Source organism: Cygnus olor, chromosome 8 (assembly GCF_009769625.2).
Source record: "Cygnus olor isolate bCygOlo1 chromosome 8, bCygOlo1.pri.v2, whole genome shotgun sequence".
In the NCBI taxonomy this organism is placed as follows: Eukaryota; Metazoa; Chordata; class Aves; order Anseriformes; family Anatidae; genus Cygnus; species Cygnus olor.
Genome location: NC_049176.1, coordinates 9,005,788 through 9,018,529, shown reverse-complemented (window position 1 = coordinate 9,018,529; position 12,742 = coordinate 9,005,788). Strand labels below are relative to the sequence as shown.

General features: G+C 42.1%; 1 protein-coding gene across 3 annotated transcripts in view; it reads left to right on the top strand.

Annotated features, from left to right (window-relative positions):
- The window catches only part of TEDC1 (tubulin epsilon and delta complex 1), a 71,713-nt gene that overhangs the window by 13,720 nt on the left and 45,251 nt on the right, over positions 1-12,742 (top strand). For 2 of the 3 annotated variants that reach the window (XM_040565995.1, XM_040565996.1), the window contains exons 4-5: positions 5,282-5,452; positions 11,398-11,496. In XM_040565995.1, coding sequence (XP_040421929.1) covers positions 5,282-5,452; positions 11,398-11,496 — 270 coding nt within the window. Of the gene's footprint in view, positions 1-2,394; positions 2,539-5,281; positions 5,453-11,397; positions 11,497-12,742 lie in introns of those variants that run through there. The other variant, XM_040565997.1, reaches the window with a different exon arrangement.

Sequence of the window (12,742 nt, the reverse complement as noted above, 5' to 3'; positions counted from 1 at the left end):
CTGGTTATCTTTGCCCTTTTGATTTAAATGGGAACACCCTCTACTTTTGCTGTCCCGCTTATGTGAAAAGGGTTAACTCTCACTGCAAGATCTTTTGAAGGAAAGCACTTCTTCCTCAGGAGAACAACATGGGCATAGAAGGGAAGCCTTGGCAGGCCTTCTTATATATGGCAGAGCTCTGCCTCTCCTCTCGCGGAGGGCAGTTATTTATTCTTCTCCTAGCCCCTTGCTCCAGGCTTGCTGCTGATGTCCAGCTGCCTTGCCCCAGTGGAGCAAAATGGGTGTGAGCACGCAGGACTGCAGCTGCAGGCAGAAGTGCAGCGCGAGGCATTATCTGTGTTGCATTCACTGAGCCCTGCAGAACGTGGGATTCTGTGAGTTACGGTCTGCCTTACCAGGTGTTTGTTTCAGTAACTTGGCTTCTATGTGTTGTCTGAATACATAAAGCAGTCATTTGTATCACTTCTACTTTGTGAGCACTTATGTTTGTGGGTATCTAGGTACCTAATTGCTGTGTGCATCCCATGGGAGAGGTTTCTTACACCATCCCTGTCTCCTCATGCACACAGCTATCTGGATCCTGCCTTGTCTAGGAGGAAATCCAATTAATGTTGATGGAGCTGTTAATGAAAATAGTGTTGCCCCTTTCACATTCATGTATTTGAATTGTTCCTTTTCGTGTTTTCCCTCCCACAGATATATATAGGGCTGTATCAGGAAGGTGGGTCTGATGCTCTGGTACTTCTGGCTACAGTGTTTAATTTTAAAAAAACTCTACCCTATTTAAAGATATGTAATTACATTGATTAACATATGTTATGTCACATGAAAACCATTGTGTGAATTACGAGCAGCTCAGAATGAGCTCTCAGTAAAAGCTTGCATAAGCACTTTATTGCTCTGATTTATGTGATTGGTTTGTCTCTCCCGAGTCCTGCAGCGAGCGATCTAGATACACGTCTTCCCACCGCCGGGATACGAGGCTGCACGCACAGGGTAGCTAGGATTTGAGCAGTACCTGTGAGTAAATAGTTTGTGTCTAGGCACAGATTAATTCGGGTGGAAGTGAGTATGAGGGTGGGAGCATTCATTAGAGGGTTTAACTGGCTGCTGCTTTGTGCTGCTCTGCTCGAGGGTTGCTGTCAGCTGGGGATTAGGCTTGGTGCATACATCCGTGGGTTAAGCAGGTTCCAGCAGGGCTGCTTCGCCACGGGAAGAACAGCAAGCAGTTTGGTGGTCGTCCAGATACAGAAGCAGAGAGTTGGTCCTTGGAGGGATTTGGATGAATTATGAGGAAGAGCTACAGTGAGCTGGGGATGAACCAGAGCCTGCTGCGGTCCTCCGTTTACCAACAGATGGCAGCTCATCGTTGCAGAAGAGCATCTCTCAGGGAGCCGGCCCTGCCGAAGCCTTGTTTTCACAGCAATGCAGGCAGCACAGGGCTTTGCACTTTCGTTGGGTGTGCAGGGCAGACTAAGCCAGTGTATTGTTTGCTCAGCATGGTAACTGCATTAGTGTAAGAATGTGTAAGCGTTAAGAGCTCTCTACGAATTAGGAAGCTGTAGAAGTTTAAGCAAGCTGCCCAATACAGGGTTTTCTTTGCAGTACTGCTTGTGGTTTTCCTTTTTTTTTTTTTCTTCAAGATCTCCCCTTAATCTGGATGGGATTTTACTTTAAATCAATTTTTGGAGTTGAGTTTATTCAAAGTGTATGAACAGACCAAGGTCAACCCTGTACCAGGTCCCTAAAATGCTCATATCTCAAAGGGAACAAGCAGTGCAAAAAATGTTCCCTTCTCAATTTCTGCTAACACATTGATGCTTATGTTGTTCTTTGATGAACTATTTATATGACAAAGTGCTTGTTTAATTTATCTTCATCCGCTGTGGGTGAAATTGCTCTTTCATTTCCAATAACATGGAGTTGCTTTGCATTTCAAACTAACGAGAAAAGCTTTGTTTCTGCCATAAGTTGAAACTTCTTAATCTTTAATTTCTCTGAGCAAGTTGCATAAAAGTTGTTTGCTCAGATATATAGAATGGGAATTACATTTATATGTTCCTGTGTCTTTTTTCACACCCGTCCTTCTCCCACCCCTTATTCTTTTCTTCTAAGTACTTCTATATCTGGTGGCTTTTCTCAGTGTTTTGTGAATCTGACTTCCCAGCACAGAGTGCCCCACGAGGGCCATGTTAACTCTTCTTGCATTGTCTAGCCACAAGTGTATTTGAGTGTTTTGAGAATGCTCTGGTATCTTTTTTCATAACAACTGGGCTTGAAATAGCCTGGGAAGGAATGCTGAGGGCAAAACTTGTGTCAGAGACTGAATTCTAGGGTGCTTTGCAGAGATTTTAAACACGTGCTCTTAGCTCTCACTAAACCAGAGTTGATTTAATGAGCTTGGGTAGCTTTTGTAGCTTGTGGGCTACCTTCCTTGGGCTGGTGCTCTGCTCTGTCCTGGAGCATGCCCTTAGTATGGGGCTTAGCTGGTTATTTGCCTGCATCTTTCTCCACAGGAGACCTGGGCTCCAGTCGTGGGTAAGTGTGGGCAAGTTGGGAGTTCAGGAATTGGCTCGAAGAGAGTATGGGTGAACATACACCTGTCACCGTCATCAGGCCTGTGCTGGGTTTTCCAGGTTTGCTAGTAAATAGACGTTGAGATCTTCTCACAACGGTACTGTGAACATTTAGGGCAGAAAAGTTTGTTGGGGTGAGGCAGTGAGAATGAAATTGAGAGGCTTCATTCGAGCTTCTGCTTAACAGTTGTGCTCATCACAGGAGCTGTGGTGAGTCTACGTTTTCCAGTTTGCTTCGATATTGCCAGTGTACCGGGACAAACATCCTACGCTGCAACGAGATATCAGTATGTGATAATGTGGCTTTTGTCCTGCAGCACCGTTCTGTAGCTAGAGTCTGTGTGCCTTCCTTCTCTGAAATAGAATCCAAGAGAAACGTTAATTACAGCAAACACTTTATAAGCAAAAAGCTTTTCTGGTAAGTGCCTATGGAGCTATCTTTGCCGGAGCTGGTGTGGAGCATCCAAGTGAGGGGAGGCTCTTGAGAGCCCTTAGTGCCTGCCTTGGCTGCTCCTGTTGTGGCTTTGGATAAATAATAGGCACTTCTGTAAATCAGAAGTAACTGCAGGTGTGCACCCAAATTACTGCATAGATTAGATAAATTCACAGTGATATTTGAACCAAGGACTCTAGCTTGGGTTGGTATTTTAGTGATTTTTCTCGCACTGGGAGAGCAGTAAATAGTTTTAGATTGTGGAGATGGCTCTGGAAATTGAGGTCACAGTATAATATGCAAGTCTTTTTTTTTTTTTAACCTTGTTTACCTTTATGACAGGCTAAGTATTTCATAGCAAAAGGAAATTTTTTGCGCAGTTTGTGGAATAAATAATAGAGTTTCTGTTAAAAATGCATTGGCTGGCTTCCTTATTTTAATATTAATAAGGCAGGTTGCTACTATAAAATTAGCTCTGCGTGGTGTTTGTCATTTTACTGCCAAAGCAATTGAGTCTAATGCCATTCCTTCCTTAAATGAATCCCCAGGAGAGCAGTATTTGTGCTATTCTCAAGCCTCTAATCCAGGGGAGTTGGAGTTGAACTGTAATTGATGGGAAATGCATATTTCAGTCTGGGAATCCCAGCTATGAGAGAAGGGCAGAGTCATGCGCTGAGCTCTGTCTTTGGCCCTGTGGCTTGCTGGCTGCTTATTTGCAGTGTTTTAGTGTTGTTTACACGTATGTTTTCTCTGATGTACTAATATCCAGCTGCTTAGCTCGCGTTTAGGGACAACCCAGTAACCATATCTGTATGGTTTCATAGTCCACAAACCTCGCCTGATGGTGGCAAGGTGATCTGCACTGCGCAGGTGCTGTAGGTAAGCCTGCAGTGCTCCACAACTCAGTGCTTTTTGGTTTTGGTGCAAAAAGCTGGCAGCATCTGAGGAAAAAGAGTGACATTATGCTTGCCGCAAAGGAGGTGGTCTTTTCCTTGTTTCTTTGTTTTTTTCTCAAGACAAATCTGTGCCTTTAAAAGGAAGAGCCCTTTATGAACCCTGTGCTGCTGTGATTTATGGCACGTGTTTATCTGAGCCATAGAGCAAAGGGAACAAATCTTGATGCATTTTGTTATGTGACCAGACCGGCATTTTTGTGCTTATAAATAATACGAACACTCATTGTATTAGAGGCACTGTCAGCTGAGGCAATAGGTTAAAACAGGTATTGGGGGTTATTTGATCACCGTTACAGATATATACCTTCTGAAACCTGCATTTAAGGCAAGATTGATTAAACTTCCTTATTTCTGCGTTTTTGCAGTTTGCATTTTTAGTTGCGGATCCAAATTGCAAGCAGCTTTGCCTGCCAACTGAATCTCAATAAGATTTTATTGAAGGTGGAAGTCTGTGAAGCAGGGAAGCACATATGTTTAAATACCGTTGAGGTCTATGGGTACAAATATCTGCTCAAGTGTTTTCTTGAAAACAGTCGTATTTCAAGTAGACTTCTTGAGTCTCTACTTTAAAGAACGTGTTGAATCCAACTGAGAGACACTTTCTTAGCTGGAGAACGCCAGTTCTGAACCTCTGGGCCCTTGCAGTTCTGTGTTATTTCTACTTATATGCTGTAGAATTATGGATTGCTTACTGTATGTACTTCCTTCAGGATGGATGAAGTTGACAGATCCACCTTTAAGTGGTGTTACTGACATCAGAAGTAGGCCAGCCCATGTGTTCCTTTCTTACTCATTTGCAATCTGCAGTCTTAGCTGAAAATGGAGAAGGAGGTCTGTTTGTAAATGTGAACAATCTTCTTGTGCAAGAGGCTGGGGGAGCTGGAATTCCCTCCCTGTTCCTTGGGAAGGCAATATGACAGAAATGTCTCGCTTTGTGCCCTTAGCCAAGGAGAAATTGCATCCGGAACGTGAAGGTGGTTGGTTGGTTTGTTTGTTTATTGGCTGCAGCAGAAGGAAAATTATGCTTAGTATTTCAGAATCTCTCTTTGTGTCTTCCGGGGTATGGAAAACGAAGGACAGGAGAGGAGACAGCTCACCACATTTTAGATGAGAAGCTGGTACTAATTCCAGACTTCAGTATTCCTTTAGGCTGTTCCCAGTCCTGTTTTCTAAAAGATTATAGTTTCTCTGTACTGCTGGAGTTTGGGGGAATTTTTTCCTCTTTGGCCCATTTGTGTTGTATGCTCTTCACTACTGATTGATTTGAAAATGTTGAAGCTATCTTAAAATATTTTGGTGTTCTCTTCTGCTTTTAGTGTGAAGATGATCTGTCTCAGAGCGAGAAGGGTACAACTGAAATAGCACCTGAATATGGGCCAGAAGACAGAGTTGACGTTCGATACCTTCAGTGGCTAAGTGGGAGGCTGAGGTTCCAGTGGCGGAGTTTGCATGCTCAGCACCAAGAGCAATGCAAACTTTTACATAAGGTAAATGATTCTTCTAACCTGCTATGGCACTGTTTATTATTTAAAAGCCTTGTCAGCTAGTGCTAAGTGTATAAATTGTTCTTGCTTACTAGTTCGGCATTTTCTCTAGATAAAAGTGAATTATTCTAAATATAAATACCCTCACCTTTCCCCAGTGGGGCAGAACAATGGGAAAATAAAGTATGTGCTGTGTTCATAAGGTTGTAGTTGTATAAAAGTTTCCCTTCCAGGTTAGCATGTTAATCACTTCTGCGACCAGGTAAGCTGTCTCCATTTTTCTCAGAAAACGCCTGCTAGAAGCGTGACAGAGCATTTGGCTCCCAGAGACAAGTTGTGACTCAAAATGTTAGTTTATCACAAGCGTGCATGCAAAATATTGAGCACAAATGTTGAAAGTCACAGCAGCAAAACAAAATGCAGATTCCCGTTCTGCAGTACTAGGGTGCATCCAAACAGAACCCAAAAAACCTACCTGCTTTTAAAATGAGGACACAATAGCAATCTGCATTGCTGAGATTCCAGTTCTGTTCCACTTCATGAACAACATTTATGTGACCGTGTGAGAAATGCAGATATCTGGGAGCACCATGTCTGCTTAGCATAGAAACAACCTGTAGGCCCAAAGTTGACAGCAGTGGCGACTGCAGAGACAAGCTTGAAAAAAAAAAAAAAGGTTGTAAAAATATTGCTAAAAATTATTCAGTGGTATCTTCTCTACCAACCCCTCCCCCCCTTCTCCATTCACATCTCTTCAGGTAATTGTATGGATCAGCTTGGTGTTGTACCTAGAAGCTTCATAGAGAATCTTTGAGACTAAAAACAGGTTTAAGAAATTTCTCCTCAAAGAAGGCACATCAGAAAGTTGTCAGAATCAGAACAAGAGGCTTTTGAATGAAGATGCCTTCTTGGCTTTAATCCTGCATGTGACAGAGCAAGGCTGAAAACTGTAATGAGGTTACATTTTGTTCTTTACATGAATTGATTGCTGGGGAAGATGTCTGATTGACAGCCCAAGGGAAAGATCAGGTGCTGTGTGTGCAGCATCTAAAGTAACCTTTTGCTTCTCGTTGCCCACTGTGAATGTGCTTTCCTGAGCTGGAAAGGAAGATAGCAATTCACTTTAAGTGCAGGTGCAGTCCTTGGCTTTTGTGCTGAGATTACAGACAGTGATGCTGTTGGAAGAGATGCCTTAATGATGTAAAACTCAAATGAAATGATTGGTATCTCCTCCCCTTGAAAAGCTACCTCTATTTTGGGTACGCTGATTTTTATGGTAGGTGAGGCAAATATCTCCATAACTCATCATCAGTGCTCTGACTTAGCTAGTAGTTGGCAGTAACAAATCATTAGGCAGTCTCACTACCTCGGCTTGCAGTTAATGAGAGCAAGAAAGAATTAAGAGCAGGTCGAACCAGGGGCCTCGAGAACAGACACTCTCTCATGGTCCAGATCGGGCACTGAAAGGGAGAGATGTGCTGATTAGGCAACACTGCTGACTGTTTACAGGGGACATGATGACCTCCTATGGGGACTGTACTTTGCAATAAACCTGGGCTCTTTTCCCCTCTGGCTACCTAAGGAAAAATGTTTGTTAAAGTTAGGATCGGTACAGTCAGAGGAACATATGGGACAGGTTAAATATGATGCAGTTCTATACCTGAGGATGGACTGGAGCCCAGCTCCTCCATTTGTGATCACACACTGATATTATGCGTGGTCAAATACGTATGTGTGACTGTGAGTTCTGTTCAGAGCTGTAATAATGTGCAGAGTTCTGATTTATGTTTTAATCTGAATTAAAAGCAGAAAAATTGAAAGGCGAAAGTGATTGGAAGGGATTTCATTACGGTGCCACATTAATGTTAACTTTTATGGTACCACAAAACACAACATGTGTACAGTTTAACAGCTGCATAAACAACAATTGATATTTTTTGACTGTTTACAGAAAACTTTTGTCTCTGCTATTGCATTAACTTAGTCTTAAAACTTTTAAACTACTCTGCTTTATGTTACAAGACTGAGCTGATCCAGTATGACCTGTATAAGTTGTTGCTTTTCTCATAGAAACCGCAAACATGGTATGCGAAAGGCTAATGAGTGCTATGATTTTTAATTACACTGACAGATGTAGAGGGCTTTCTCTACAAAATGATAATTATGGCTTTTACTCTGTTTAATAACTTAACAGGTTATGTATCTCAGCTGTGAAACAGTCTTGTTTACTGCTGATCATGAGCTATGGTTTTTGCCAAGTAGTGGCGACACTTCCACAGATTTCATTTTGTGACTCATACAGGCTCTAAAATACCATATTCTCTATTTGGGGCTTTCTGAGAAAAATGCATCACGCTTGGAAAATATTCTCATTCAGGAAATGACTGCTTTGCCACACTATTTTTTAAGCATGGATATTGCTACTGGAAATAAGAATTGTTTATTGAGGATCCAACAAGAAGCTACCAAGATGGTGAAGGACTAGCTAAGATGAACATGATCTCCAAGACAAAGCTGAGGGAGTTGGGCTTGTGTTGTCTGGATGTGGGAGGCACCAGCAAGTTGCTCCCTTCAGCTATATGACAAGTAGTTACACAGAGGATGGATCTGTGTTGTTCTTAGTAGTACCAGATGATAGACTAAGGGAAAAGGGCCTCAGGCTGTAGCACGGCAGGTTCAGAAATGTTAGAAAAAGCCTCTTTGGGATGATGGGCAGCATTGGAGCAGGTCAACAGAGATAACGAACTATCTCCATCCTCAAAGGTTTGCAAAACTTGCGTGCACGTGTTGACAACAGGCCTTGTCAGAGCAAGAGGCTGGACTGAAGATATACAAGAGGATTTTTCTTCTGTGATTTTGTGGAAAAAATACTGAATTGCTCAGGTGATGGGGGACATGTACTTTCAGGTTACAAGTGATGACTCATGTCGTAATGAAACAGTGCTGTACTGCCTAGAGAAAGGGAAGAGGAATGGTAGGAGGGAAATAGGAGATGAAATGGAAAAATAACTGACTCTTCTTTCTCTAAAGTGCACAGCTGGTAACTGAAACCCTGATCTCTGAGGTATGGGATCACTGGGAGCCCCGTGTTCTCTGTCGTGTCTGCAGCTGCTTAAGGTTGATGGCATGAAGTTGTGCAGCAAGCAATTCGGGTTAGTGAGGAGGGAAGCCTCCCTGGAGCTACAGTGTGGTGTGAACTGCTTGTTAGTGCTCAGACTAGCTGTTCCTCTTTGCAAGCCCTCCTGATGAGCTGCTCTTGAGTGACTTCAGCTCCTGGGAGGCGTGTTGGAGCTCACAGACACACTCGTGGCCTGCTGGAGGATGGAGACGTCCTCAGGGAAATCTTAACCTCTCTGGTGCTGAGGAGCTTTGCAGCCTGAGGCTATGAGCTGTTGAATAACATTATAATGGCTTCTCGACATGGGCAGGTTGGCCTGCTTTGAAAGTATAATAGAGCAATTCTACCATAATTCCCTCAAAATTCTCAGTGGTACTTATTTACCTGGTATGCATTCAAATATATCGAAGCATGAGGGAGAAATTACCATATTAAGGCACGCCTCATGGCTCCTGCTGTTCCATTTCTTCTTTCTATCAGGTACCAGTGGGATATCTGCCAGGTTTTTGATCCCTCTTGAATTCATGGGGGAGAGCAGCTGGTTTTTGTTAGACCTTGAATTGCCACTTTACCTTAAAAAAAAAAAAAAGTGAATGAGAAGCCTTGTATAGTTTCAAACAAAGAGGTAGGAACCTGAATATTTTAAAACTGGCTTTAAAAAAAAAATATCATTGTGCCACAATCAGCATGCGAAAAGAAATAGTGGAGTTTCTGCAAAGCTGATGGATTTCCTGTGGGTATTTTCAGCTATCCTTCATCCACTGAAAACTAGGACAGAAATTAGAGCTGAAATAGGGGAGGGTTAGCCTGAATTAAGTTGTGAATTTTGTTAAGCAGGTGGATATCTGATTGTGGACTATGGGCATAGGTTAGTAGGAATAAAATGATATTAAATGGAGTTCCCGACAATAGAAGAGGGACTTTAACATAATTGTTATTATCAGATTGTGGTAAAATGACTGTAAAAGTCGTAATGTGCTTGGAAACTGTGAGAGCAAGAGTTGTATTCTGTTAAGGATGTAAAGCAGTGCTGGGAAATACCTCCAATGAAAGGAGTTGTTTCTTGTGCCTGCTCTAAACTGATCAGTATAAAATAAGATGTATTACAGTGGATTAGATTGGTGGTGTCTATATATCTTATATAGTAAAAGAGCAAAGGGGCATGGACAAGTCTTGATGTTCTGAATAACAGGGCAGAGACTGATGCTGGGAGATGACCACGTTACTGGTAATTTGAGTGATCTGAGCTGCAGGTGTTGGATGCACCTGTATCTTGGTGTGAAGAGCCTGCTGTAAATGTCTGCATTGGTTAAATAAATCTTCTTGTTTTGAGATTTTTAATATTTGAAAATCTTTGTTTTCCTAACTTGAATCTGCCCTTAGATCTCAATAGTGCATTCTTCAATGCAGTTGAAGCTTTTCCTCTTGTGCACGTGTGTGAGCTATGAGCAAGTCCCTTTTTCATCTTCTCTTACATGGATTAGGCAAGCTCATCTCTTTGCAAATTGCCTGAGCTGACGGGCATTTAGGAATTGGTATGGGAAGCTTCCTAGAAGTGGCATTTGAGGAGCTGTGCCTGTACTCTGGAGCAAAGAAGGTTAGTGTAAGGTTAAATCAAACCTGCTTCCTCTGTTGTCTGTTCCCATTCCTTACAGCGACAGCTACACATGCCCTGTCTCTCACCCTTTTCTCACCCATTTCTTTTGTCTCGGTAGTGTTTCCAGCTTTAGGGTATTTGCTTTGGGCTTTAGCTGGTAACGTAGCTGCAACAAACCTTTGAAGAAGGGTTGAAATTCAGCCCCGGTGCTGGGGCCCAAGGGTTTTGCTGCTGCAGTTACACAAGAATGCAGCCCAGAGAGGAGTGGTGAGTAGAAAGGAAGAACATTGTGTGGGGAGGTGCTTTTTTTATTTTTAAACATGCATAGCTTTGCACATGTGACAGATGGTTGTCACCAGAAGTGAGTTTGGGGAAAGGAATGCTAAAATATTCCTAAGTTTCAGGGAAGGGTTGATAATTGCCCAGTGCCTGTCAACTTTAAAATAGTTGTCAATACCCAAGTGTATGATAAAATTCATATTAAAATAAAGAAAGAAAAGCAGGAAGCATTCTCTGTCTTCTGGCAGAAATATTAATGAAATATGAGCGATTGTCTGACAAATGTGCACCGCTATCTTGTTTGGCAGCTGCAGTTACTACAGTAACAAAGGGGATCAGCTCTGTATAGGAGGGATTGCTTTTTATTGTTCCCTTGACTAACTTGGGAAGCTTCTTCGTCGAGTAATTGATGATACCATCACCAGTGCAGCTGGGACAAGGTCCCAGTAAGAGAAAACCAAGAATATCTAGCAGCAAAACAGAATCTTGCTGTAACAAGGTAGCATTTCCTGCTTTAAAGGAATAAATCGCAAATTATCCTGAGGGTATCCTTTACCCCTGTTAAGACTTCTGCTATCTAGGTAAATGTTTTTATCCTTCATGCTACATTCAAGAGTGTGTGTAGCAAGGAAACAAGGAAAAAGACTCAGAGACATAATGAAGAGAGCAATCTTTCACTTTTACTGTGGTGACAACAGTAGCAATTCTTGCATGTGTTTCTTGTAATAGTGTTGGACAGTCTGTTTTGTGGAGTGTGCTGATGAGTCCCCGCAGAATGCTTTAAAGAGGTCTGTTTTGGTGGTGGTAGTAGCTATACTCGTGCTTATCCATTGCGAATGGGCTTGTAACTGCTGGTTCACGTCACCATTGCATCCGTGCAGCCGTCAGCTGGCAGCTGACAGTGTTGTTACTGACCTGGTCATCATACTGACAAATATCTTTAATCTGTTCCAGATCCATGTACTCACCACTGGCTCTCATGTGGACCAGATCCTTGGACATTTTTCTGTCGCAGAAATGGATCTCATCAGACAGCCAGAGAACTACAAGCAGGTAACGCTTTTTCTGTAATACTTGGACACTTAGTTTGCTTTAGACAAACATTGTTCAGCAGAAGACTGCACTCCTCACAACACTTTTAACCATTTCCAACAGAATTAAAGACTTGTATTACTGAACTGTCTCCTCACTTACAACTTGTATCCACCAAATGTTTTTTCCTTGTTTGAAAGGGTATAGAAGACAGGTATTAGGCTGGGTTTTGCAAAAACTGGTAGGCAGGCAGTGGGGAGAGACCTGACTGAAAGTGCCAGTGAAGAAAAGGATTGTAGAATAAACCCATTCTAGATCAGCAGGCCGACTGTTGTGACTTCTTTGAGTGACCTGGTTCCATGTTCAGTCATCTGCGAAGTAAAAAAGAGTTTTCTTCTGTGTTCAGACCGAACCTCGTAGAGCAACATTATTTTTCCTAGCATACTGTTTTAGCTGTAAGGATATATTTCTGCTGCTCTCAAATATTTGATTACCATAGATGTTTCACTTTATTGTTTGTAGTAGTACAATTCGCCTGTTTTAGTACAATGTAATGCATTTGTTTTATGAATCAGTTCATGGAAGCTCTTCTATATGTAACTGAAACCAGATTGAAATTTTAAGCTTGGTCCTCGCAAAATCAGTATTTGGCATGTTTCTGCAGTCTGTTCACATCTGCTTACTCAAGGAAGATATTCCTTCTGCTGACACCTGAAGAGTCAAAATGGCCATTGTAAGTATTGCACACACAGAAATTCAGGAAAGTAGATTTGAAAATGGGAGATGGTCTTATGTTCAAACTCCCTAAAGTAAAGTGCACATTAATCTTTCATCACGGAGTATTCTTTGGATGAACCGTTTGCATCCAGCCTCTTGAAAAGGTTCAGCTGTTTAGAATGTTTTCCTGGAATACTGTTTTTTTCCTAGAGCAAGTGGCCAGGTCAGCTTGAGATATTTTTTTTTCTGCTTCACAGTCCTTCTTCTGTGGTTTACTCAGCAGCTCAGAGCAGACAGCAGCACGGTCCTCTGAGGCCCATACTTTACAGACTTTGAGCTTAGTAAGTGTCCAGAAAGGTCTGGTGGGCTGGAACAAGTAACTTCTAGGCTGTGTAGAAGAACTTTGCAACCACTTTTTTCTAAAGCCTTATCCTGAAATTGTCACTGATCTTTTACACTAATGCATAATGATACTCTAATGAAGCCTGTTTGGTTTCGACAGCTCTATCAATGAATCATTCAAAAAGTCTTCTTTCTTGCATGCTCTTCC